The following is a 26,503-nucleotide window of genomic DNA, read 5'->3' on the forward strand; positions in this document are numbered from 1 at the left end:
GAGCCCACTGGCTGCTGAGGATTTCTGTGTGACCACATTCCAAATAAAATAGAAATGATGCCAAAAGATCACAGGCTCTGTCTGACCAGGCAATTGAGAGCTGACCTTCCCTGATCTCTATCTGCTCTTCAGCACTGGCCTTGGGTAAGTCCCTGTGGACACCAGCCAAGCAGGCAAAGACTTCCCCTTGCTCAAAGGCAAGAATGTGGTCTTGCTGAGTCCTGTAGGCTCAGAGAATTGGAGAAAGTGCTTGGGCGCCAAATCTCATGAATGCCTCATCCAAAAGAAATTGTTTTAATATTTAAAAGAATCTTGTAGGCAGCTAGCTGGCTCAGTGGATACAGCAACAGCCCCTGAATTCAGGAGGTCCTGATTTCAAATCTGGCCTTGGACATGTCCTTCCCAGCTGGGTGACCCTGGGCAAGTCACTTAACCCCCATTGCCTAGCCCTTCCTGCTCTTCTGCCTTGGAACCAATACAATTCTAAGACCAAAGGAAAGAGTTAAAAAAATATTATGAATGAGCTAAGTCTTGGATCTAGGATCTTAGAGATGATCTAGAACTTTTCCTTCATTTTCTATATGAATTCCCTCTCTCCTCTTGCTGCTAGTACCTTCACCCAATGAGCTAGTCCTTATGTGTACATGGGAAGTATAGGTGTCTGTGCCTCATCATGAAGCAAGTCTCTTGAAGGTTGGGACTGTCATTTTTGTCTTTGTATTCTCAGCTTCTGGAGTAGAGCCTGGCACTCAGTAGAGATGCGTAATGAGTGCCCTGGGTCAATGGCTTGACCTAGAAGGAAACTGAGCGCCCAAGGGGTTGTTAACCTGCCTACGGCCACAGGAGAGACCCATGACTCCAACCCAGATCTCAGTCAACAACTGTTCCCTCACAGCCTTCCTTTCTGGTCCCCTGTCCCTCTCCAGGTCATTGTCTATGTGGAAGATGTCAATGATGAGGTGCCAGTGTTCACCCAGCAGCAATACAGCCGCCTGGGACTACGGGAGACTGCGGGCATCGGGACGTCGGTCATTGTTGTCCGGGCGACAGACAGGGACACAGGTGAGTCTTCCCTTTTATACCCTCCCACCCCAACCAAGTTGAAATCCAGCCCATGTACATTCATTCATTGAGGGGGATGCATCATGAAATTTAATGGGGATAAATGTAAAGTCCATTTGGGTTCAAAAAGAAAACTTCCAAGAAATATTGTTTGAAGAACAACTGTGAATGTCTGCCTCCAGAGAAAGAACTGATAGAAACACATGCAGTACAGTTTATCTGTCTATCGAGATATATAGATATATATATATATATATATATCAGCATATATATATCAGCATATATATATGCCTTCTATAGGGAGGGAGATACATGGGAAATTTAATGTAACAAAGAAAAAAATAAACAAATTTAAACTGAAAAAAATCTTAGAGGAAACACCTACGTAGCTAGGCTATAATTCACATGGAAAAGATTTTAGTGAACTGAAATCACAATACAAGCCAAATTTGTGACCTGGGAGCCCCCCCCCAATAATGTGACCTTGGGGGATAATACTAATACTAAGACTAATAAATAATGATGGTGATAATAGCTAGTGTTTATATAGTACTAGAAAGCTGTTTTACAAATATTTTTCTCATTTGATCCTCACAACAACCCTGGGAGGCAGGTGCTTTATCTGTACTATTTTACAGAAGCAGAAAATAAGGCTAATAAAATTTAAGTGGCTTGCGCAGGGTCCTGCAAATAAGAAGTGTCTGAGGCCACATTTGAATACAGTGCCTCAACCTTAATACTAATGGTTTAAAAGGTTAGCTAATAGAGGAAAGGAGCACTTACTTCCCTGGGAGGTAAAATTCTACAGATACTATTTTCCACTATTTTCAAGGTGAGGAAACTGAAGGTAAGCAGTTATATAGGTAGGATCTGAACACAGTTCCTGACTCCAGTTCTAGCCTTTTTATTCACTGCACCATATTTCTAAGGGTCATTGCCTTCTCCAAATAATCATTTATTTACCTAGAAAGCAGTCATACTTCAGGTCCCCTAGTAGATCTAGAAGTTTACAATCGGCATTAATTTTAGGAAAGGAGAAAAGATCACATTACTGAAAACTTCAATTTGAGAATATACACAAAGATTTGGTTTTTCTACTATTCCTGAAAAATCACCTATTCGGCTCCTGCTCAAATACTTTCTTGCTCGAAACTCCACTTAGTTGTATAAATCTCAGCTTTTGCAGGGGTTAACGGCATGATTGACAGAGGCATGTACATCATAGGTCAACTTAGAACCAACAGTCCAGCAGTGTAGGGTCTCTCCCTTGGGATTCCCCATATTTCATACCAATTTCCAGACTACAGAGGTTGGGGTGCTGCCTCTCCATGAGCCCCAGATTAGGTCCAGAGTAGGTTGTTGGGAAAAGGAAGGATTATCTTGTAAATGAGATGTACCAACCTCTGCCCCTTCTTCCAGGGGATGGTGGGCTGGTGATCTACCGCATCTTGTCGGGCTCGGAGGGGAAGTTTGAGATTGATGAGAGCACGGGTCTCATCATCACCATTGACTATCTGGACTACGAGACCAAGACAAGCTACCTGATGAATGTGTCAGCCACCGACCAGGCGCCCCCTTTCAACCAGGGCTTCTGCAGCGTCTATATCACTCTCCTCAATGAGCTGGATGAGGCTGTGCAGTTCTCGAATGCTTCCTATGAGGCTGCCATCATGGAGAACCTGCCCTGGGGCTCTGAGGTGGTGAGGGTACAAGCATTCTCCATTGACAACATCAACCCGATAGTCTACAGATTTGACCCTTACACCAGCCCCCAGGCCCGGGCCCTCTTCAAAATCGATTCAGTCACCGTAAGTTAGAAGGCATGGCGAGGATGGGGTGTGGGGGAGTGATCAGCAAATTAACTGCCTACTTGCTCCCTTTGTCCATTCACCATCTGGATCCTTCCTCTCTCCAACAGGGTGTGATCACTGTCAAGGGCCTGGTGGACAGGGAAAAAGGAGATTTCTATACCCTGACAGTTGTGGCAGACGATGGAGGACCCAAAATTGATTCTACTGTGGTAAGTCAATATTTCACTAAAAGTAATACAGGGGGGAGCAGCTAGTTGGCTACACTTCATAGCTGTATGACCCTGGGCAAGTCACTTAACCCCCATTGCCTAGTCCTTACCAATCTTCTGCTTTGGAACCAATATTTAGTATTGATTCTAAGACAGAAGACAAGGGTTTACGTTTTTTAAAAAAAGAATAATGAAAGGGGCTCACCTGATTGACAGCTTATAGCCTAGAGAGCTTTGACAGACCATGGGAGTAGGACCAAGTCTAAAAAGGGATAAAAAGGATATGGTTTGAGAGGATTCTCAGAGCAGTTCCAGCTTTCACTCCTACTCAGCCGCCATTTTGGCTCCATCCCCAATGAAAGGGAGATGGGAATGAAAGAAATATAAGAGGATAAGAGATATGAGGATAAAGATATAAGATAAAAGGGAATGAGTATTAGCTCAGATTGGAAGAATGGGGCAAGGAGTAGCTTCCAGAACTGATTCTGGGCTATCAATGGTCTAGAGTAGCCTTGAGCCTCCCATAATTGCCCTCTTCTTCCCAGAATCTTGCCATCATGGCCCCAAGCTATAGCTTGGGGCACACTCTTTCTCAGGTCCTACCTGGATCAGATTCCCCAAATTCATACTCTGGATACTAAAACCCAGGCAGAGGAGAGTAAGGATGATCTAAGACAACTGGGGCATCCTCCCCATGATACGTTGTTATCAAGCCAGACTCCCTGAGTTCTCCTACCAGATCTTCCTCCCATTGCTCAGCTGAGGGCCAACTAGAAGCACCACCTGAATCAGTAACCATTATATTTTTCTCTACTTCTTTCCTGCTGTCGCTTCTGCAGAAGGTGAGTCGACATGCTCTGAGTTTGGTTTTTTTTCCTTTCTGTCTTTTGGTCTATGGACACTGTCTGTTCTGAGCCTTGCATGAGATTTAGCTGTGAGCCTTTAGCTGATCCTCCTTCCCACCAGAGGACAATTCTAAGTAGAGTTCAGCAGCTCTGCACTCCCTTCTCTACATGGATGTTCTCTGTTCTAGTTCTTTCTGCTCTGAACAAAACTCTCCTAATCAGGTCAACCAGAATTCATCGTGCTTCTCTTGGGTGTCTGGGCCTGCCATACATCCCATAGAAGAAAGATGTTGGCCCCAAACATTTAGATACGGCCAACACACAAAATAGGAAGCCACCCTTAAGGAGAGTTCTTGGCCAAGTGCTAGATTCATTCGTATATTCTGAGGAGATCTCAGAGAAAGGGAGATCACTTTAGGATGTAATAGTTGGGGGCAGCTAAGTGGTTCACTAGCTAGAGAGCCACAACTGGAGACAGGAATTCCTGGGTTCAAATCGGGCCTCAGACACTTCCTAGTTGTGTGACCCAGGATGAATTATTTAGCACCATTTGCCCAGCCCTTTACCACTCTTGTGCCTTGGAACTGATAATATCAATCCAAAGGCAGAAGGTAAGGGTTTAAAAGGCAAACTAGGGGGAAGCTGGGTAGCTCCATGGATTGAGAGCCAGGCCTAGAAATGAGAAGTCCTGGGTTCAAATCTGGCCTCAGACATTTCCCAGCTGTGTGACCCTGGGCAAGTCACTTGACCCCCATTGCCTAGCCCTTACCACTCTTCTGCCTTGGAACCAATACACAGTATTGATTCCAAGACAGAATATAAAGGTTTATTTTTTTTAAAGCCAAACTAACAAAAAAAAAATAACAATCAGAGGAGATTTCTTTGGAATTGTAATACTTGAGAAACAAGCTGGTACCCAGGAAATGTTCTGGCTTTGGATCCAAAGGGCCTGAGCTTAAATCCCAGGTCAGCCAGTGGAATTCTCCGCAAAGATCCCCCCTTACCATCAGGACCTCTCTGAGGCTCAGTTCCCTCATCCAAAACAAGGAGGTCATGCTAAATGGCCTCTAAGGTTTCTTCCAGCTCTAAATCTATGATCCTTTGACTTGAACTTGGTTTTGAAGAAAGGGAATAACTTGGATTAAGGACATTCCAAAAAGGAGAGAGAAGGGGTAGTCCTAACAAAAGATGCAATGGTTGACTAGATGGATATGAGTACTGTGGAGGAGGAGGAGAAGGAAGAAGAGGAGGAGAGGTCGGAGAGAAAGAACTATCATTTATATAGTGCTTTAAAATTTGCAAAGCAATTTACAACTATTACTTCATTTGATTCTTACCACCATTCTGAGTTAAGTGCTATTATTACCCACATTTTTAAATGATATTTATAAAACACTTAGCAAAGTTACTGGCATACCGTAGGCACTATATAAATGTTAGCTATTATTTTTACATATGGAGAAAGTGAGGCTGAGAGGAGTTAAATTAATTATTCAGGTTCAAACAGCTAGTGAGTGTCTGACGTGGGATTCAAACTCAGGTCTTCCTAACTCTAAACCTGGGGTTTTATTTACTATCTGTCTAGGAGAATCAGTGGGTCCCAATTTTCCATTTTCCATATGTGGCTCATCTGCCATATGGGTCACATCCAGAAATGTTCCATTCCAGGCAAAATTTCCCCATCCAACCAGTGTGGGCTTTGGCAGCTTCCTCCCACCACTCCCCTCCCCCTCCCTGGTCAGTTGATGTATGCTCAGGATGGATAAGCTCATTTTAATATTGGCCTAAGAGAGTCACTGGAAAGGAAAATTTGCTGTGGGAGAAATAACATATCGTGCATTTCAAAAGCCAGACATAACTATCTTTAGGCTATTTGCATCACTGCTTCCATCAAGAAAATTGAGAATCATCTGCTTCTGGTAGCCCGGTAGAGGTTCCAATGGGCTCTGTGAGGGGATAGGTTGGCTTTTAGCAGCTGTCGGGCCATTTGGTCTGTGACACACTAAAGAAACTGGTCCCTTGAGGCACCCTTTCCTGAGGGTTTTCTCCTTCCTCATAGAATCATAGATTTAGAGCCGGAATGGACCTCTGGGGTCACCTTGTCCTCATTTTATACCTGAGGAATCCAGGACCCAGAGGGATTGAGTCCTCCCCAAGGTCACCATGACTCACTCATCTCCACTGGACCATCTCCCTGGGCTGCTACAAACTGGCTCCCTGCTATTCCCACCAGAATTGTTCAACTTCTAGGACTCTCAGGCTCCCCCCAGATTCTCCTGACCTCCCCAGAGGTTACTCTCCCTATTACTTCACATTTTACATACTCCCCTTACTTCACCTTAGTTTTCTGAGACAGAGATCGGCACACATCCTCAATATGCCCCAAACTGAAAGATCTGTGTGCCTAAACCTGCCCCTTCTCCCAGCTTCCCTGTTTCTGATGATGGCATTACCCTCCTTGCAGTCACCAGGAAGGCTGAGTATCCTGGATGTTTCCCCTCCCACAATCCCCACATCCAATCAGTTGCCCAGTTTTAATTTCAACTCTGTAACATCTATTACATCTTTCCCCTTCTCTATACTCATATGGTCACCACCATCCTGCAGGCATTTCTCAACTTTCACCTGCATTATTATAATAGCTTCCATCATGGTCTCTACCTCTACTCTCTCTCTTCTCCATCCTATCCTCCAATAGCTTCCATCATGGTCTCTACCTCTACTCTCTCTCTTCTCCATCCTATCCTTCAATAGCTTCCATCATGGTCTCTACCTTTACTCTCTCCCTTCTCCATCCTATCCTCCAATAGCTTCCATCATGGTCTCTACCTCTACTCTCTCTCTTCTCCATCCTATCCTCCAATAGCTTCCATCATGGTCTCTACCTCTACTCTCTCTCTTCTCCATCCTATCCTCCAATAGCTTCCATCATGGTCTCTACCTTTACTCTCTCTCTTCTCCATCCTATCCTCCAATAGCTTCCATCATGGTCTCTACCTCTACTCTCTCTCTTCTCCATCCTATCCTTCAATAGCTTCCATCATGGTCTCTACCTTTACTCTCTCCCTTCTCCATCCTATCCTCCAATAGCTTCCATCATGGTCTCTACCTCTACTCTCTCTCTTCTCCATCCTATCCTCCAATAGCTTCCATCATGGTCTCTACCTCTACTCTCTCTCTTCTCCATCCTATCCTCCAATAGCTTCCATCATGGTCTCTACCTTTACTCTCTCTCTTCTCCATCCTATCCTCCAATAGCTTCCATCATGGTCTCTACCTCTACTCTCTCTCTTCTCCATCCTATCCTTCAATAGCTTCCATCATGGTCTCTACCTTTACTCTCTCCCTTCTCCATCCTATCCTCCAATAGCCTCCTTCATGGTCTCTACCTCTAACTTCTCCCTTCTCCATCCCATTCCCCACACTCTGTCTCTCTTTCTTTGTCTCTCTGTCTCTGCCAATATCACCTTTCTAAATTACAGTCTTCACTCTAGTGTCACTCAAGTCCTCAAAAATCTTCAGTAGCTCCCTATTGTTTTAAGAATAAAATATAAACCCTTCAGAATCCTTGTATTGAAGGCCCTCCAAGATCTAGTTCCAACTTACCTTTCCAACTTTATTTCTCATTAGTTCCCTGAAAGTATATTATATTCAAGGCAAACTAGAACATAGCTACTTCCCAAATTAAAGTGTGATCTCCTTTCCCCCCTGCATTTATTCCCTCATCTCTTTGCCTTTTAGAATACTTCTCTCTCTTCAAGGGTCAGCTCAGGCACCAATGTTCTCCACACAGCCTTTGCTGATCTCCTTCCCCCAAGAGTATTCTTTTCTCCCCTACCTCTTCCTAGAAGTGATAAGGAGCCACTGGAATTTACTGAGCAAGGGGATGACATGGTCAAACCTGTACTTTAGGAAAACCCCTTTGATCGCTGAATGGCAGATGGACTACAGTGGCCAGAAGCTTGGGGCAGAGAGACCAGGCAGCAGGCTACTGCTGTAGTCCAGTGGTTAAGTGAGGACAAGTCACTCAGTCCCAATTGCCTTAGCCCCAACCACACTTCTGCCTCAGAACTGAAACTCAGCATTGATTCTAAGACAAGAGGAGAGAGAGGGAGACAAAGAGACAGAGAAAGAGGGACAGAGACACCGGCAAGGAGAGAGAAGAAGGGATGGAGGGAGGGAGGAGGGGGAGAGGAAGAGGGAGAGAGACAGAGAGAGGCAGAGGCATTAGATGTGGAATCAAGAGAGCCTTGGTATCTCTGGAAAGAGCAGTTTAAGCTGAATTATGAGGTTGGAAGGCAGACTGAGAGATGAGAAGAAAGCAACAAGAAGAAAGAACAAAGTAAGAGGCAACCCCAGTAGAAAACCTTCTCAAGGACTTTAACCACAAAGGGAAGGAGAGACAAGAGACAATAGCTACTGAGGAAGGGTGGATCCCGTGAGGGTTTTTTAAGGTTTTGGAGACCAGGGTAGGTTTGTAGGCAGAAGGGAAATAGCCAAGACTGGGACAGGTTGAAGATACGTGAGAGAGTAGGGATGACAGAGGGAGCTATCTGCTGGAGAAGATGGGTTAGAATGGGACCACTTACTGCATGTAGAAGGGTTGGCCTTTATAAGAAGGTAATGTGAGACAGAGGTGGAGGAGAGAATAGCAGAATGCATCTGGATGAGGATGGAAGAAAAGAGAGCTCCCAGCAATCTGTTAGTAAAATATGAAGGACGGTTCTCATCTGAGAGGGTAGGGGAAGAGGAGCTTAAAGGGTTTAGAAGACCTACTTTGGAGAGTGGGATAGTTAGCAAATGATCAAATATTATACTCAGGGAAATTGGATCATTACCCATTTTCAGCTCAATGTAAAGGGGAACCCAGACCAAGGAAGATCTCGCTTCAGGCATCATTTGCCAAGAGAAGATACTTTATCCAGTACCTTCCTATTTTAACTAATTTTCTCAAGGACTAAGCTCCTTCAGCGTAAGCTCCTTCAGAACAGGGACCGCTTTATTTTTGTCTTTGTAGATTTGTAAGTGCTGGAAATAACAAGGTACTTAATAAAAGTTTGTTGATTGCCTGCTAAAAAAACCTGCAAGCATTGTAAGAGCCAGTTAGTCCACACTAGTTATTATGATTGGGTAACCAAGCCAGATCTTTTTCTTAAAGACTCCAGGACAAAGTGATGCAGAGTCTCCCATGGTTGCCAGTGCCAGAGCATACATTCTCTCATGTCCTGCCTAAGCCTCTAGTCTCCTGCTTCTTATAAAGTAACAATACATTAACAAACATGCCCCTGCCTCTTTTTTTACCTAGTCACCAGCTTTCTTTCCAGAAAGCACAGACCATCCCCTGACCCTCTGGCAGAACCTCAGTCAAAAGTGCTGGCCCAAATACACTGACTCTTTTTTCCTTCCACCCCCAAACTCTCTCCAGCATGTGGGGAGAGTGTGGGCAAGGGGCCTTTTAAAGGTGACACAGTTTCCTCTGCCAAGTCACAGATCAAGAACCTAAACCACAACTTAACTATACCTTTCTCCCCTTCCCAGAAGCCTCTTCTTCCCCCTCCCTTGTCCCTGAGATGTAGGGCCAGAGTGGATAGAGTCAGATGTAAGGGTTTGTCAGCCCTGAGCATCTTCCTGCCACAAGATGTTGAAAAGGAGGAACAGGGCACCCCTATCCCTGTGACATTGCAGCTCAATGACTCAACCACATTCCAGGGCTCCCCTTTCTCCAATTCTCCACTCTTCTCATCCCTACATCATTTGACTTCCCCACTCAAGGACCTGGTTCTCCTCACTAGCATCAACCTGCCTCATCCTTCCTAACATCTCAGCTTCTTCTCCATGGCCAACGTCAAAGGACCCCAGTCTTGGCCTCGCTCTCTATAGCTTTGGCCACTAGATGATCATGGAAATGAGCATGAATAAAACAGATCCTGAAATAAATATAACCCACTTTTGTCCCATCCTCAGAGGCATAACCAAAGGAGCGTTGGGGAACCAGAATTCCTCCTGCTAGTGGATCAAACTACCCAAAATTCCCTGTGTCCCAATCGTCTTCTCCTTATTCTGAAGTAGTTAGAGTTCCCAGGTGCTGTGACATTGATCAGAAAATTAAATGGAATAGTTTGAAAATCCTTTCATTAGAGTGAAAAAAGGAATTGAGATGTTTAAGCCTCAGTTTCTTTCTCATCTGTAAAATTATCTCTAAGGATTATTCCAGCTCTTAAATACTATTGCTAGTTGCGGGGTGGGGAGTATAAGTAAGTAGAAGGGTTTGGTCATGAAGAAATGAAATAACTTATCCAGATAGGAATGATGGGGATGTGGTTTATGCACTTCTAGGAAGATATCTAGACATACATACACACTCTCACTCACTGTCTGTCTCTCTGACTATCTCTATCTCTATCTGTCTCTCCCTCTTTATGACTCTCTGTCTCTCTCTCCCTCCCTCCCTCTCCCCGAGTGCTGAGCCTTCAGCATCAGATAAAGCCAAAGACATCCAAGATACTTAGACAGAACACAGTCCTCGAGTCCTCTCTTTAAGAGCCCCCTCTAAGAGGAGGGGAGGGGAAAGGGGTGTAGAAAGGATGGGAAGGTGGCTGGTGGAGATGTTTGGGATCGTTCATTTTTCTTCTACCACCGAAGGGCTGGGATCATGGAGAATGAAGTCAGAGGGAAGGGAAAGAATTGCAAATGAACAGAAAAAGCCATTTCTGATGAATTATAGACAATTCAAGTGCTCACATAATCTGTAAGACATCATGTAAACCCCACAGCACGTGGAACAGGGAAAGAAGCTAGAAGCTAAATGCTTAGAGATCATGGGTCACTCTCTCTCTCTCTCTGTGCCCCACCGCCAGTCTTTAGGGACTAGTCCTCATCATATTACAAAGCCATGTAAAATGGGAGGCAGCCAGGGCAAGGAATTCCCTAGATGTGAATATGGTGCTCCCATGAGGACCCCTTTCAGCATATTGATGAACTCTGGGTTCTAGGCTTTTCACAAGAAGGCCAGAGCTGTTGACTCAGAATGAACGTGTTCATTTGCATGTGCTTGCATGTTCCTTGCATGGCATCATTAAGTTATGTCAGTAAGCATGGAAACCCTCTGCTCCTTTCCCGGGGCCCCAGGTCCCTCAGCCCACACCCCAGCCCCTAATCGGCAAAAACAAACCTGGGCCCATTCTGTACAAATGGGGTAGAGCCCAGCTGGAGGACCAGCTCCCCTGCTCCATCCAGGCCATGCCCATCTTGACCATCTTCCAGGGCATAATGCCAGCCCTGCCTGGCAGAGTTTTTCCCACCTTCCTCCCCAAGCTGGACCTGGATTTTGATCCCCATCCATCAGGAGGTCCTTGCTGTGCTTCTGTGGTGTGTGGAGCTGGAACAACATGGCCTCTGGTGGCCCCCCTTGGGGCCTCTGACCACATTCTCCCACCCTTCCCAGGTCTATATCACGGTGTTGGACGAGAATGACAACAGCCCCCAATTTGACCCTACCTCGGACTCGGCTGTCAATGTGCCTGAGGACTACGCCGTGGGGCGCCGGGTAGCCGTGGTCACTGCTCGGGATGCTGACATTGGCAGCAATGGGCAGGTAGGGGGTGCACCATCCCTCCCAGCTTCCCTCCCCAGTGGGAAGAACAACATGGAGGACTCAGCCAGGGGCTATTTCATTGTTCTCAAACACAGTCCACTCAAATCTAGCCTTGAGCTAAAGACAGAGCAGACCAGACAGAAGTCTTCCTTCAAGTTCTTAGAGTTGGGTCAAGTTAAAAACAGAACCTAAGGGCTGGCCTCAGCTGGGTTTAGAGACAGACGAGGGCAGAGATGGAGTCCAGACTTGGGGGACCTAGGCACAAGCCAACTCCCTCTCGGGGTCTGCTCCATGACTATGCCACCATTCTTGAGTTGTCAATCACACAAGCTCCAGATCATGGAAAATGTGTTGACATCTACTAGTTGTATATCATGAGAGACACATGCTTACCCACAGCCCCATTGCTCCCAAGTCATACGAGAAAACTCAAGCAAACATTGAACCAGTGCGTGCCCAGGACCTTGCTGGGCACTGTAGGTATTCTTTCTGTCTAGATTTGTGTTTTCATCATTTGGGGGAGCTCCCAGTCCAGAACCTACCTATGCCACTGAAGATCCTCAACTCGACAATAACTTAGGATCTCAGAGAGTAGCCAGAACCCCGAGACCTTGACTGGCTTACTCCAGGTCACACAGTGTCAGAGGCAGGTCTTAAACTCAAGTCTTTCTGACCATGATCCACTATTCATTAAGTCCCTGCCCTCAAGGAGCCTACATTCCTGGTAAGAATGTTTGCACACAACACTAGACAACCCCCAAGCACCAGATCCAACACCCAATAGCAGCCCAATCCAGAGTTAGAGGACTTATTTATAGAAGAGCCAACTGAAACACACCAAACCAGAAGAGTAGCACCCGCCTTTTGGAGTGGTGCTACCTAATAATCGTCCCTCATCAAACTTTCTTGGCTAGTGAGTACTAGAAAATGGTTCATGATTCTCCAAAGAATATGCCTAGACAAGGACTAAATGCTTGGATCATATTGCTTCAGGACCATAGAGTAAGAGCAGAGCTGTGACTACTACTGGCGTGTGCTTGAACTATTGGCTCAAGAGAGTTGATTGTTAAATTTATTGTATGAGCATTTATACCTCAAAAATCAGCAAATAGAGACAAGTTAGCATTCACGTTATTGTCCCGTTAATCATCTAGACTTGGGTGATGGAGTAAATGTTTGTAATGCAGATTAAATTAAAAGTGTGTGGTGTAGACATTTATTTTTTTCATAGAACTGGTCCTCAAATATTTACCATCCCCTTCCCCCTGTCTCCTATATTCTCTCACTCCTTCCACCTTCCCAGATCTCCTTCTCAATATCACCTCTTCTTCCCCTGACAGGTCTCTTTCTATTTGGCCTCAGGAAACATTGGTGGGGCCTTTGAAATTCTCACCTCCAATGACTCCGTAGGTGAAGTGTTTGTGGCCAGGCCGCTGGACAGAGAAGAACTGGATCACTATATTCTCAAGGTAAGTAGACCTCCCCCATCTCACCTGGAATGAGCTAGAACCCTGAGAGCTCTGACTCAGAGCAGCAGAGCTCATTGCCTTGGAGAGCTTTGGGGATGGCAACATGCTCTGTTCCATGATGGCTCCGTGAATCTGGAGTCAAATCGAGGTCAGTGTCTCAGCTTGGCCATTTCATTGCTGTGTAACCTTCGGTATGCGACTTAACCCCTCTAAAACTCTATTCTTTATCTACAAAATGCAAGAGTTGGACCAGATGGCCTCTGAGCTTCCTTTTGCTCTAAATCTATGATCTTATAGTCTACTCTATCTTCTAATTTGGCTTTGTTCCCATTGGTCACTATATCTGGGTCAGTATGGACTGCACAAGACAGAAAATAAATAGATGAGCCAGTGAAGGTCAGCAGCTCATCTGTAAGTTGGTGCCCCAGTGCATTTCCAGAAGGATCTAGGGGTTCAATGACTTACCCATGGTCACACAGTCAGTATGGGACAGAATAAAGTCTTTGATTTGGACTAGTAGTCATTATGGTCCCATTGGAGAAGAACAAGAATGGCTGGATAGAGAAGTCTTGTATTCAGAGCAAGAAATGACTATGGTTTCTACCATACAGGGCCTGTCTTGAAAGCCAAAAGTAGTTTGGGGAGGTAGGAGGAACTTGACAACAGTCCTGCCTCATTCCTAATTCACTGCATGCCTCAGTTTCCTCATCTGAAAACTGAGGGAAATTGTACCTACTCTACTTACAGGGATATTGTAAGAATCAGAGGGAGTGGGGGCAGCTAGGTGGTTCAGTGGATTTAGAGCCAGGAGGTCCTGGCTTCAAATCTCAGATGCTTGCTAGCCATATGACCCTGGGTAAGTCACTTAACCCCCATTGCCTGGCCCTTACTGCTCTTCTGCCTTGGAACTAATACCAGTATTGATTATATTAATATTAACATATTAATAATTACTATGTATATTAATATACAGTATTGATTCTAAGATGGAAGGTCAGGACTTAAAAAAAAGAATTAAATGGGATGAGGGCAGCTATGTGGCTCAGTGGATAGAGAGCCAAACTTGGAGATAGGAGGAAATCCCAGATTCAATCAGATTTGAATCCAGGACTTCCTATCTCCAAGTCTGGCTCTTACGCTTAACTGTGTGACCCTGGACAAGCCACTTAGCCCCATTGCCTAGTCCTTACTGCTCTTCTGCCTTAGACTTAGACTTAATATCAATTCTAAAACAGGAAGTAAGGGTTTAAAAAATAATTATCGAGTGGGATGAAGTCTAGGAAAACTAATTAACTTTTTCTGGTTGTTTTTTCTTTGTAACAAGAGACTATTTGTCAGGGGAAGAAATTGAATCAGGAAAAAGCAGATTAGGAAATAATGGTGATATAAGAATCATAAAGACTTTTTTTAGCCCTTACCTTCCTTCTTAGAATCAATACTCTGTCTTGGTTCCAAGGCAGAAGGGGAAAAAAAGGAAAAAAAAAGAAGAGTGATAATAGCTAGGCAACTGGGGTTAAGTGACTTGTCCAGGATCACACAACTAGGAAGTATCTAAGGCCAGATTTTAACCCAGGATGTCCCATCTGTAGGCCTGGCCCTCTATCTACTGAGCTACCCAGCTGCCCCCCTTAAAGACTCTTTAAATCACAATAGCATTTTTAAAAAGAAAGAAAGAGACCTAGAATCCATAATCTGAGAAACTCGCTTGTGTTTCAGAGGAGTACAGTGACTTGCTTGTGGGCACTGTATAGCTTATAAATGTCAAAGGCAGGTTTTGAACTCAGGTCTTTCTGCCATCAAGGCCAGCACACTCTCCACTATGCCATATAACTTCTCTTAAAGTTAAGTAAGTTAACTTATATAACAAGTTAACTCTTATCGTTAAGTATAATTAAGTTAAGTGCAAAGGCAAATCCCATTGTCATTACTGCTATCTTGTAGCTCTGGGGTGGGGGTGGGGGGGGCAGCAGAGAGGGCTGTCCAGGTCAGAGCCAAGAAGGAATATCCTGCGTCTCCTGGGCATCGGCTACCGTGCCTCAGAGGTCACACACAAAAAGACCTTTCAGAAGCTCTGAGTCTGAAGACCAGCTAGGGTAAGGCTAGAAGACAGGAACCAGAGGCAGGGTCTTTGGCAGAGGGTCAAGGCTGGGAACTGGAATTTAGGAGCCAGACCAGGGGAGGGAGAGAGAGCGAGTGTAATCCAGGGCAGCGAGGACCAGAGTCCAAAGACAGAAGCACACATCCAGAAAAGAGTCACAGCCATAAGGCGGGTTGAAAGGTAGACAGGTATAACCCAACATGATGCTCCGTCTCCCTTTACCAGTCCAATACCAGCCAGATGTGAGTCAGCAGCTTCCAAGCCTCCCTCTTGGCAGCCAGTCTTTGTCATTGTTAGTCTCCAAAGCCAGAACCAGTTCCTCCTCCTGTGATCCCACTTACTATCCTTTTCTGATTTCTTCTCTCCCTCCCTCTAGATTGTGGCAATTGATGGCGGCTCCCCTCCCAGAAAAAAGGACCATATCTTACGGATCACCATTCTGGATGTCAACGATAACCCTCCCATCATCGAGAGCCCGTTTGGGTACAACGTCAGTGTGAATGAGGTGAGCTCAACCTGCCAATTCCAACCACATTGCCGCCCTGTGTGGTCAAGAAAGGCTCTTGCTTTCATCCCACAGCTATTTACTCCGATCCCCTGAGTGCCTACACGAGTCCGTTTAATCCTTCACTCAGTCAACAAATATTTGCTGAATCTCAGCCATGTCCTAAATGTCCCCAATGGCATTCATGTATTCATTCAGGTTCACCAATCAATGAATCGATCAGTAACATCACATTCAGCATTAAATCACAATCAGCCATTAGTCAGTTTATTAAGCAATGCCCAGGCACTGTGCTAGGGTCTAGAGACATGAGTCTGTGTCATGAGAACTGGGTGTCACTGTCAGGGGTGCCGCCATCTTTCCAGTCCCCCCGATTCGCAACCTGGATGTCCCCCTCAGTGCCTTACCCCCATTCGCCCCACACATCCAGTTATCTCCACGACATCTCCCCCATGCACACATCCCGTGTCATAACCACTCACACAGCCACCACCCCAGTTCAGGCTCTTGTTGCCTCGCTCACCTCGTGGACTCTGACAGTGGCTTCCTCTTGGGTCTTCCTGTGTCTCCTTATTCTGGTCCGTGCTCCACGCCCCAGCAAACGTGATTTTCTTCAAATGCAAGTTTGGTGATGTCACTGCCTGCTGTACTCATCCAGTCCTAGTGGCTCACTCTTGCTCCTGGGGTCAGAGAGAAACTCCTCTGCTTGGCATTTGAAGCTCTTCCCCTGTGGCCACTACTTTGGCATTTTTGCTTAACAAAAACTGGGGGATCCATCTGTGAGGGAGAGAATAAAGGTGTTTCCCCCCAGAAAAAACTGTGACATAAAGGCAAAAGCATTCAAGTGAATTGTTAAAGAAGAAAGCTCTTCATAACCTTTGAAGTCTTTCTTACGCTTTACTCTCTTCTTTATACAACAGCTGAATTAGCTTACTCGCTGTCCTGCCCACAAGGATGGAAAACTCTAGATCTCCTATCTCCTATCTCCATGCCTTTGCTCTGGCCATGCCTTGTGACTGCCCTATCCTCATCTCTGCCCTATCTACTCTGTTTTCCTTCCAAATTCAGCTTAAGTCCTGTCTTCTTCATGAAGATTTCCCTCATTCTCTCCCATCTTTTAAGGAACCCTCTCCCCAAACGATGTTGTACTCCTGTCCCATATATACACATTCCTGTGTGTCCCTCCAAAGACTATAAACTCCTTAAGGGCAGGGAGTAGTTCATGACTGTCCTTGCATCCCTGACACTGAGCACAGCTCCTGGCACATGGGAGATATTGAATAACTGCTTGGTGATTAATTGATTGACAATTCCTACACATGAAAGAATAAATAGTAACATGAGGCATTATAGAATAAGTACCAAATGAGGCGTATAGAGGAGTGGGTCCCAAATGGTAGGATATATTAAGAGAAGATTGTCCTAAATGTCAGGCAGTTTCTCTCCAAATCATACTAGAATTGCAAATCTTCCCAAAATAGTAGGAATCTTGAATATAGAGTACCTTTCCCTCTTTTTTTTTAATTTGGGGGGTGGTATCTTATTTTATTTTATCTCTTTTAATAAACATTTTATTGATATTCTTTTTTAATGTCACTTCCCAGTGATTGTCTCCCTCATCACTACTAACAGAACCAATTGGAAAGCCACAGAGCTTAGAGAAACAGGCCGACACATTGGCCATATCTGAAAATGTATGCCTCATTCCACTCCTATGGCTCACCACGACCTTTCTGCCAAGAGCAGGAAACAGCTTTCCCTGTTGGTCTTCCATAGTCATAAATGGTCCTTTCGTGGATCAGAGTTCTAAAATTTTTCAGGGTTGTTTTCCCATATGGTGATGGAGTCATCACTTTCTTGGTCCTACTTTACTTTGCTCTGCATCCGTTTTATATGTCTTCCCAAGTTTCCCTGAATTCTTTATACTCAGGTTTCTTTCTGGTACAAAAGTATTCTATTACACATTCATATACCACAATTTGTTTGGCCAGGCTACCTTTCCTTTTCTTCCCTCCTGTCAATTCCCAAGGACTGGGAAAGAGATCCCTACTCCAGAGAAGAGATAGGCATAGCCTTGTAGGCACTATGCAAAGAAATGGCTTTCTCATACAATCCCGAGAAAAATCTCCACCTGGCATATTGTTGGGTCCCATGCTAGACTAGCCCCATCTCTTCGAGTAACTGAGCAATGAGAAGGGAGAGATATCCCATAGAGTCACACTGTAATGAAATCATATAACTCTCAATAGCAGGTCCTCAACCTTGACTAGAGCGCCATTGTACTGATGCCACAATCCTGGATCTAGACTAGTCTCTTTCTCCCCATCCCTCTCTTCCTCAGAACGTGGGTGGAGGCACTGCTGTTGTCCAGGTGATAGCCACAGACAGGGACATTGGGATCAACAGTGTCCTGTCCTACTACATCACCGAGGGAAATGAAGACATGACCTTCCGAATGGACCGGGTCACTGGAGAGATCTCCACCCGGCCATCACCACCAGATCGAGAACGCCAAAGCTTCTACCATTTGGTGGTCACCGTGGAGGATGAGGGCACTCCAACTCTCTCAGTAAGTGATGGGGTTACAGACTGGGGTGGTTGAAAGGAAGAAGTGATGAGGCTTTGTGGCTTTGGGGAGTGAGCCTTCTCTAGAAGAAATGATGAGAGCACCAAGGGCAGAGCTCTGGTGAGTAGAAACTCTATGCTCTCATATGGGTGCATCGACTCCTATTTCTTAGACTTTCCTTCAGTAAACATTTGTTAAGTGTGTCCTGCTGAGTGCAAGGGATGCTGCTGAATCGTGAAACATTGGCTTGTTTCTCTTGGTCCCAGGAGTGTCTCTGGAAAGGGTTCCATCCTTCATCTCACCAGTGATTTGATGGTTCCAACATATACTTGGATTTCTCACCCAAGTCAATCCTAAAGGAATTTGGGGCTCAGAAAAGGATCATGGGATCCAAATATAGTAGGAGCTTTAAAGGTCATCCAGTCTAACTCCTTCATATTGCAGAAAAGAAAACTGAGGTCCACAGAGGTATTGCAACTCATCCTAAAGCAGAGAAGTAGGGAGCAAGTGGGAACAAGAGCTCTATCTCATCTTTCAGATTCTCACCACCACAGACATGAAATCACTGATGATTTTACTGGTGTCAGGAGCTCTCACAATGATGAACCCCTCTACCAATACTCTGCAGCTGACAGTCTGAGAGAATTGTGTAGAAGACATTGAAAGTTTAAGCGACTTGTCCAGGGTCACAAGGCAATATGGGGCAAAGTCAGGATTTGAACCCAAGTCTCCTTGACTCTTGAGGCAAATTCTTTATTCACTGTCTGACCTATATCTTCTTCATCACTGTCACCTTTAGCAAAAATAGGAGCTGAACTAGAGAAGGGCTTTGGGAGGTGGGTGGGAAGAGGAGGGGAGGGTAGGAACATGATTCATGTAACCATAAAAATTATTATTAATTAATTAGACTTTTTTTAAAAATACTAGGGGAAGGATAGTCACTTAGAGGCATTGAAGAGATGGCCATATGGGTAGAGAGACTATCCCACAAGATCATGGGATGATCTATTTAGAGCTAGAAGGAACCTCAGACATTATCTGGTTCAGTGGTATCAAACTCAAATAGAAACAGGGACCACAAAACTAACTTTAAAAAACCACATATTAACATGATCTATTTCCTATAATATTTTTATTTATTTGTTTATTTTTAAAACTATTACCTTCTGTCTTAAAACCACTACAAAGTGTTGCTTTTATTGCCCAGGGACTTACCTCGGGTCACCTACGTAGTAATGATCAGAGATAGAATTTGAACCCAAGTCCTCTGACCCCAGAACTGTACCATTCTGTCTCTTATAACTGCAAAGCATGTCCTTGTTGTATCTCCTGGAAAATCAGGAAGTCTGGACAAATAGGCCTCACCATAAAGTATTGATCCCATCGATTTTCCCAGGAGATTGCACATATGTACAGCAATAACATCCTCCTATAAGCTACACTTGCAGTTGAATAAAATCATTTTTTTGCCATTGATCGCCTACTTTCCTAGCCCCCTTTTGGCTTCAATTGTATAACAGATTAGGGGACAGTTTATCTGAGAGCTAGGGGGCTGGTCACCATGTCCTCAAGGCCTGGACATCCAAGATTCCATGTTTAAGGCCAGAAGACAAACAAGCCTAGAGGAAGAATACAGAGAAGCCCCCCCCCCCTCCATTTTCTTATTTTCCAGGGTTTAAAGTATTCAAGGTCACACAGTTACGTGTCTGAGGTCAGATTTGAATCTAAGCCTTCCTCTCTCCAAGTCTGGCTCTCTATCCACTGAGCCACATAGCTGCTGCCTCCATCCCACTTGATTCTTTTTTTTTTTCCAGCTCTTACCTTCCATCTTGGAATCAATACTTTATAATGGTTCCAAAACAGAAGAGCAGTCAGGGCTAGGCAATGGGGGTTAAGTGACTTGCCAGATTCACATATCTAGGGAGTGTCTAAGGTCATATTTGAACTCAGAACCTAGAGACCAAGTCTGTAGACTTGGCTCTCTATCTGCAAGCCACCTAGCTGTCTCCCACCCCTACCTTTTAATTCAGATTTTTTTTTAATGGATTAAGTACCTGTCATGCGCGCAGTACTGTGCTAAGCCTTGGAGCCTCAAATATGAAAAATCATGGCGTACGTACCCTCACAGAATTTACCGTCGATCATGGGGGATGGAGTAGGGGAAAATACACACAAAACTAGTCACAAAATGGGATTAAGTTCATGACTGAAGTCAAACAGAGGAAAGGGTGAGAAATTCAAGGAGGGAGAGAGAGCACTTCTAGCAGGAGGTGGGCATAGGGTGTCCCTAGGGTTCCCTAGAAGATCTAACCATTTATGGTGGATCTTGAGGGAAGAAAAGGATGGCAATGGGCAGCGATGAAGGGTATTCCACTGGAGGCATGGGGGATTCCATACATCAAGGCACACATCAAGGTGGAAGAAGACAGGATGAAATGAGGAAAGAATGACTGTACCAGTCTGGCTGGAATAAAACAGAAGATGGAAGAAGGGGGTTCCAAAAGAGGAGCCAGATTATGGAGGCACTTAAATGTTGGGCTAAAGAGTTGGGACTGTGTTTAGTAAACCCTGAGAAGTCTCTGAAAGCTTTTGAACATTAGGAAGATGGCTTGGACAATATTCCTAATAGAGCCTACCTAAGGTTTTGCAGCAGGTGTGAGAGCAGAGATGGCACTAGGAGGAGCAGACCGATGGGGTCCCACTTTGTTTTTCCAGGGTAGATTGTTCATCTGATCTCTTTTGAATGACCCTGGATCTCCCAGAAAAGGCCCCCGTAGTCTTTCAGGTCTCAACGTTACCGACACAATGTCATTCACTAATGTGAACATCTGGAGAATGTCATCACTAGGGAACCTCTCTTCCATTTAGGAGTTGGCAGGACGTCCTTCATGGCACTGGCAAGCACATTTAGTAAACATCTGTCTCCTTGTTTTATGCCTTCCTGGATGTGGATATCCAGCAGATTGTTGAATGGAGTTATCTTTGCAGTCCCATCTGTCATGGGATCCTGGATGATTTTAATGTGTGTGAGGGAGACACCTTGTTGGAAAAGGGCCTCTACGAGCACCCTGAGAGCATTTTGTTCTGCTGAGACAAATTGGTGGGGATTTTTTTTGTTTTCCACAAATAATAGATACATAAGTATTTGCATTTTAATTCCTGTTGATTGTGGAACAGTAAAGGTGGGATCTACTATAGGAAATGATCTACAAAACCTACCTGTCATATTCTTGAGTTTTCATGGAGGAGATGCTCAATGTATACAGTAATGACCACTATGATGCAAACTTTGTAGGAATGAGAACACTAATATGTGACTTGACTGGTATTTTTTCAACCCTTATCTTCCATCTTAGAGTCAACACTAAGTATTAATTCCAAGACAGAAAAGCAACAAGAGCTAGGCAACGGGAGCTACACACAGCTGGGAAGTGTCTGATGCCAGATTTGAACCCAGGATCCTCCTATCTCGAGGTCTGGTTCTCTGTCCACTGAGCTGCCCCAGTCATCTTTTTTTTCTGCTACTAGTACTTTCTGTGATCTTTCCCAATCTTTTTGGCATCTCACCTTCTTTGATGTATCTTGAAAACTGATCCTTCTGGTCTCAGATACTTCCTATGTGACCCTGGCCAAGTCACTTAACCCAGGAGCCTGGTCCTTACTGCTTTTCTGCCTTAGAAATGATACTTAGTAATCATTCTGAGATGGAAGGTAAGGGTTTAAAAAAAAGAAAAAAGAAAATTGATCCTTAAGTACATATAAAATCAAGACGCTTAACATGGTTTCTTCTCTATGTATATATTCAAGCAAATCTGCCTACTTTTCTTGGCTGTATCTTTTTATGTAAATCAGTACCACTTTTCCACATAGTACATAGTACACTGGTCATAGATGGCCCTAGGTCAACATTGAAATGTTGGAAGCTCTGTTCCACTTCATAACTATGGGTTGACTTCATTCACCAAGGAATGCTCTGGGGAACATGTGCATCTCATGAAGACTTTTCTGCAGACTTAATTTCCCTTTTGTCTGCTTTTTGCTTGTCCTGGGGTGATGCAGACTGTAACATTCTGTCATCATCCCCTTTAGGACCAAACAGAATGGCTCTGCTCCTTTCACATCGACCCCTTCAAACCTTGGCTCTCATGTTCCCTCTGAGTCTTTCTGGCCCCAAATACTGGGCACTTATTAAATGCAAGAAACTTGACTAAGGGATATTTTTTTTAAGTACAGCTATGGTTCCTGCCATTCAGTAGCATACAAATGGGGAGACCAGGCATTACAGTCACCAATACAAAACAGAAAAGAGTAAGGGGCAAATCCGTGCTGTGGAAAATAAGTGTTTCGCTCTTTCTGGGTTAGTAAAGGCTTCAAGGAGGACATGGACATCTCTCATTGTTGCTCAGTCATTTTCAGTCATGTCCAATTTGTCTTGGTCTTGTTTGCAGTTTTCTTGCCAAGGATACTGGAGTGGTTTGTTATTTCCATCTCCAGTTCATTTTACAGACAAAGAAACTGAGGCAAACCAGGTTAAATGGCTTGCCAAGGATCACAGTTTGTAAGTGTCTAAGGCTGGATTTGAACCCAGATCTTCCTTACTCTAGGAACTACCAGCACTCTTATCTATCCATTGCACCACCTAGCTGCCCTAACACACATACAGTGCTAAGTCAATACAGCATGGTTGCAAATACAAAGTAAGTTCCAGAGGGAGGGAGAGCTAATAACTTGCAGTAACAGCAAAGGTCTTGGGTAGGGAAATAGCAAATGAGCTGAACCTTGAAGAAATTACTGAGTCTAAGAGGTGAGGGTCAGGACACAGTGAATCCAGGAATGGCAGACCTCCAGGGTGGAAGTACAAAGGCAAGAGCTGGAAAGTCGATTACGTCTGGACAACTAGTAGACTAGTGTGGCTGGGATGGAGAATGTGTGAAGAGCAATGGGATAAAATTAGCCCAGAAAAATGGGCAACCTACAGATGAGGAAGGACCTTAAATGCCTGGCTGAGAAGTTTGTGTTTTATCCTAGAGGCAACAGGAAACCACTAATGTTGTTTTTCAATCAGGGAGTGACATGGTCTGATCCCTTAACCCAATGTTCTTTCTTTATTTTAAATCTAACTTACTTTCAATGAACAAAAATCTGTGTTCTCTCCCCACCCTCGCTGGATGAAGAAAAGAAAAACAAAACCTTTGTAAGAGATATCCATAGTCCAACAGAAAACATTTCGAACTGACCACATCCCAAAATAGTGTTTTATGATTCATCCTGAATTGCCTATTTACAACCCACAAGTCGCCCATTTCTCTGTTAGGAGAGGTAACGTGCTCCGTAATCTATCCACTGGCAATTGCACTAATCAGAGCTCTCCAGTTTGTCAAACCTGGTTATTTCTGCAATATTGTTTGTCACTGTAGACATCGTTCTCCTGCTTCTGCCCACTTCACTTTGCATCAGCCTGTGAAGTCTTCTCAGTTTTCTCTGAAACCATTTCTTATAGCATGTCCCATATACCATACTTTGTTCATTCATTCCCCACCTAGCTGACAGGCACCCTAGTTAGCAGTGTCTAGTGGTCATTCTACTAATATTACATCATTTACAAATGAGATTATATTTGTAACATACTTGAGACAGTGCCTGGCACATAGTAGGTGCTTAATCAATATTTATCCTCTTCCTATTCTTCTTCTTTCATAGCTTTTCAGGGAGAGGTCTAAGAGGATAGTGATATAGTACCAAAATCCCGGGCTCTGATAGCAGAGTCCTTGGGTTCCAATCCTGTTTCTGATGCTTAGTTCTTGGATAGATAGAGCCCTGGTTCTGGGGTCAAAAAAGACCTGCCTTCAGATTCAAACTTTGTTTGCCTTCCTGATCTATAAAATGGAGAGAATAATAATGCCTATCAAATGAGAAAATCAGTATAAAGCACTTAGCATAATGTCTAGCACATAGAAATTTATATAAATGTTAGTTGTTGTCATTATTATTATTTATTATCCCAAGATGATAATAGCTATTGTTAGACATTATTATCTCAGGCAAATCACTGAAACTATTTGTGCCTCAGTTTCCTCATCTCTAAACCGAGGGGTTGAGTTAGATGCTTTCTGGGGTCCCTGCCAGTCCTAGATCTGTGATTTTAAGATGCTCTGACTTCTCAACGGGAGCCCTCAAGTTTACATAGGCTGAACCCAGGCACAAAGAAGGGAGAGCAGGTCCTCCTCCCCTGGTCCAAACAACAAAAATAATAACACCAGCAAAAGCCACAGAGATACTCCACACCCAGCAGCAGAAAGGTAGGTAGAGAGGGTGGAGGTAGGTGGGGATGCATAGAGGTGGGGGGTGATGAATGAAGATGTCAAAACCCTGAAGCTCAGAGTTCAGTTCACTGAAAACAGGAAAACCACTAAGACTCGTTTTCAGGGGCAAAAAAATAAGGCAGGCAGAAAGGTCTGCACAGGAGGAAGACCAGCTGAGGAAGTGGGGTATCTCTGCCCCAGCTCTCTTCCTCCCTTGTAAGGAAACAGGCCCAGTAAAGAAGAGCCCCTGAGCTCACAGCTAGCTCAACTCCAGGCCCAGCCCTGGGTCCAGTGTGGATGGCTGCCTCATCTCTCTCCTATTGCTTCCAGCCCAGGCCTGGCCTTCCAAGTTGCTTCCATTCACATGCAAACACACACACAGGTACATGCCCCTATGCAACCACACCATTCTCCCAGCATATGCTGAGACAAACCACCTGAAGGAAAGGAAGGAAAAGGGAAGGGAAGGGAAGGGAAGGGAAGGGAAGGGAAGGGAAGGGAAGGGAAGGGAAGGGAAGGGAAGGGAAGGGAAGGGAAGGGAAGGAAAGGGAAGGGAAGGGAAGGGAAGGGAAGGGAAGGGAAGGGAAGGGAAGGGAAGGGAAGAGAGAGGAGAGGAGAGGAGAGGAGAGGAGAGGAGAGGAGAGGAGAGGAGAGGAGAGGAGAGGAGAGGAGAGGGGAGGGGAGGGGAGGGGAGGGGAGGGGAGGGGAGGAGAAGGGAGGGGAGGAAAAAGGAAGGAAGGATGGATGTATGCAAGGAAGGATGGAAGGAAGGAAGGAAAAGAAAGAGAGAGAGAGAGAGAGAGAGAGAGAGAGAGAGAGAGAGAGAGAGAGAGAAAGAAAGAAGCATAGAACTGAAAAGGTACAAATGTAAGCGATCATGATATGGGGAAAGGACACAGGTCTTAGAATCTGGAAGCACGGACTTGTTAGAGCCCAACTCTACCACTGACTACCAGTGCAACTTAGATGAACCTGTTCACCCCTCAAAGCCTCAGTTTCTTCACCTGTAAAATGAGGAAAATACGCTTCCTAACAAGATTAGTACAAATGCCATTTTAGTCAATTGGAAATCAGGCTTTCATTAGCCAGCCATGGATACGCTGCCCCTGACAGAGACTCTCCATGAGGAGATGTGACTGGAAATGTTATCCATCTGCTGCTGTCCTGGGGAGAAAGAAGCCTCTCTGGTCTTCTCTGGGATGATCATTGATTGAATGGCAGACATGTCTTGTGCTTGCCCATCCCCAAAGCCTTCCCAGGCATCTAGTTCCAGCAGGAATTAACCCTTATAAAACCCAGGGCTCTCTTCATGCTAGTCTAAGGCATCTGAGGAGTCCTGGATAAAGCAAAGCCATTTGTAGAATATAAAACACCCTTTCAGTGTGAGCTATTATAATTCTTATGATGATGACATCTCTAATCAAACCATAGAGGCTGTCACAATAATGAGTATTTATTTAGCGCTTTCCATATGTTATCTCATTTGATCCTCAGGACAACCCTATTAGGTGCATTTATTTATTACCTTCATTTTTAAAATGAAGAAACTAAGGCTTAAGAGTTGAAGTATACTGAATCACACAGCTCACAAGCATCTGAAACATGATTAGAACTCAAGGCTTTCTGACTCCGAGTCTGGCCATGCCCTATCCCCAAGGTAGCTGCTGGGCTCCCTTGGGAGAAATCCACCCTTCATCCCCTCCCCACCATGAGCCTGAGTTATAACCAGCATGGGGAAATAGGGGCAGAACTGACAGGGGGCCCAAAAGCATTGATGGCCCTTCCATTGAGTAGAAACCCTGAGTGTAGCCCATAGATATAATCTAAGAGGATTTCCAGTTCTGGAGCCAAGATGGTGGAGTAGAAGCAGGGAATCTCAAACCACCATAAGAATCCTCTCTAAGCAATCTTAAAATAGTGCCACAAAATGAATACAGGAATATAATCCTAAGGAGTGCCACCTGGCAGCTAAGAAGTGAGCTCCTTCTCCCAGCCCCATTCTGGGTACCGGGATCTCCTCAGAAATGGCCCCAGGAAAGGAT

The 26,503-nt window shown here is 44.7% G+C and overlaps 1 protein-coding gene across 2 annotated transcripts in view; it reads left to right on the top strand.

Annotated features, from left to right (window-relative positions):
• Window positions 1-26,503, top strand: part of CDH23 (cadherin related 23) — a 655,553-nt gene that overhangs the window by 529,679 nt on the left and 99,371 nt on the right. For both annotated transcript variants that reach the window (XM_056799300.1, XM_056799301.1), the window contains exons 30-36: window positions 927-1,062; window positions 2,482-2,870; window positions 2,981-3,082; window positions 11,372-11,521; window positions 12,862-12,990; window positions 15,465-15,593; window positions 17,935-18,162. In XM_056799300.1, the coding sequence (XP_056655278.1) occupies window positions 927-1,062; window positions 2,482-2,870; window positions 2,981-3,082; window positions 11,372-11,521; window positions 12,862-12,990; window positions 15,465-15,593; window positions 17,935-18,162 (1,263 nt within the window). The remainder of the gene's footprint in view (window positions 1-926; window positions 1,063-2,481; window positions 2,871-2,980; window positions 3,083-11,371; window positions 11,522-12,861; window positions 12,991-15,464; window positions 15,594-17,934; window positions 18,163-26,503) is intronic.

This window comes from Monodelphis domestica, chromosome 1 (genome assembly GCF_027887165.1).
Source record: "Monodelphis domestica isolate mMonDom1 chromosome 1, mMonDom1.pri, whole genome shotgun sequence".
Taxonomy (NCBI): domain Eukaryota; kingdom Metazoa; phylum Chordata; class Mammalia; order Didelphimorphia; family Didelphidae; genus Monodelphis; species Monodelphis domestica.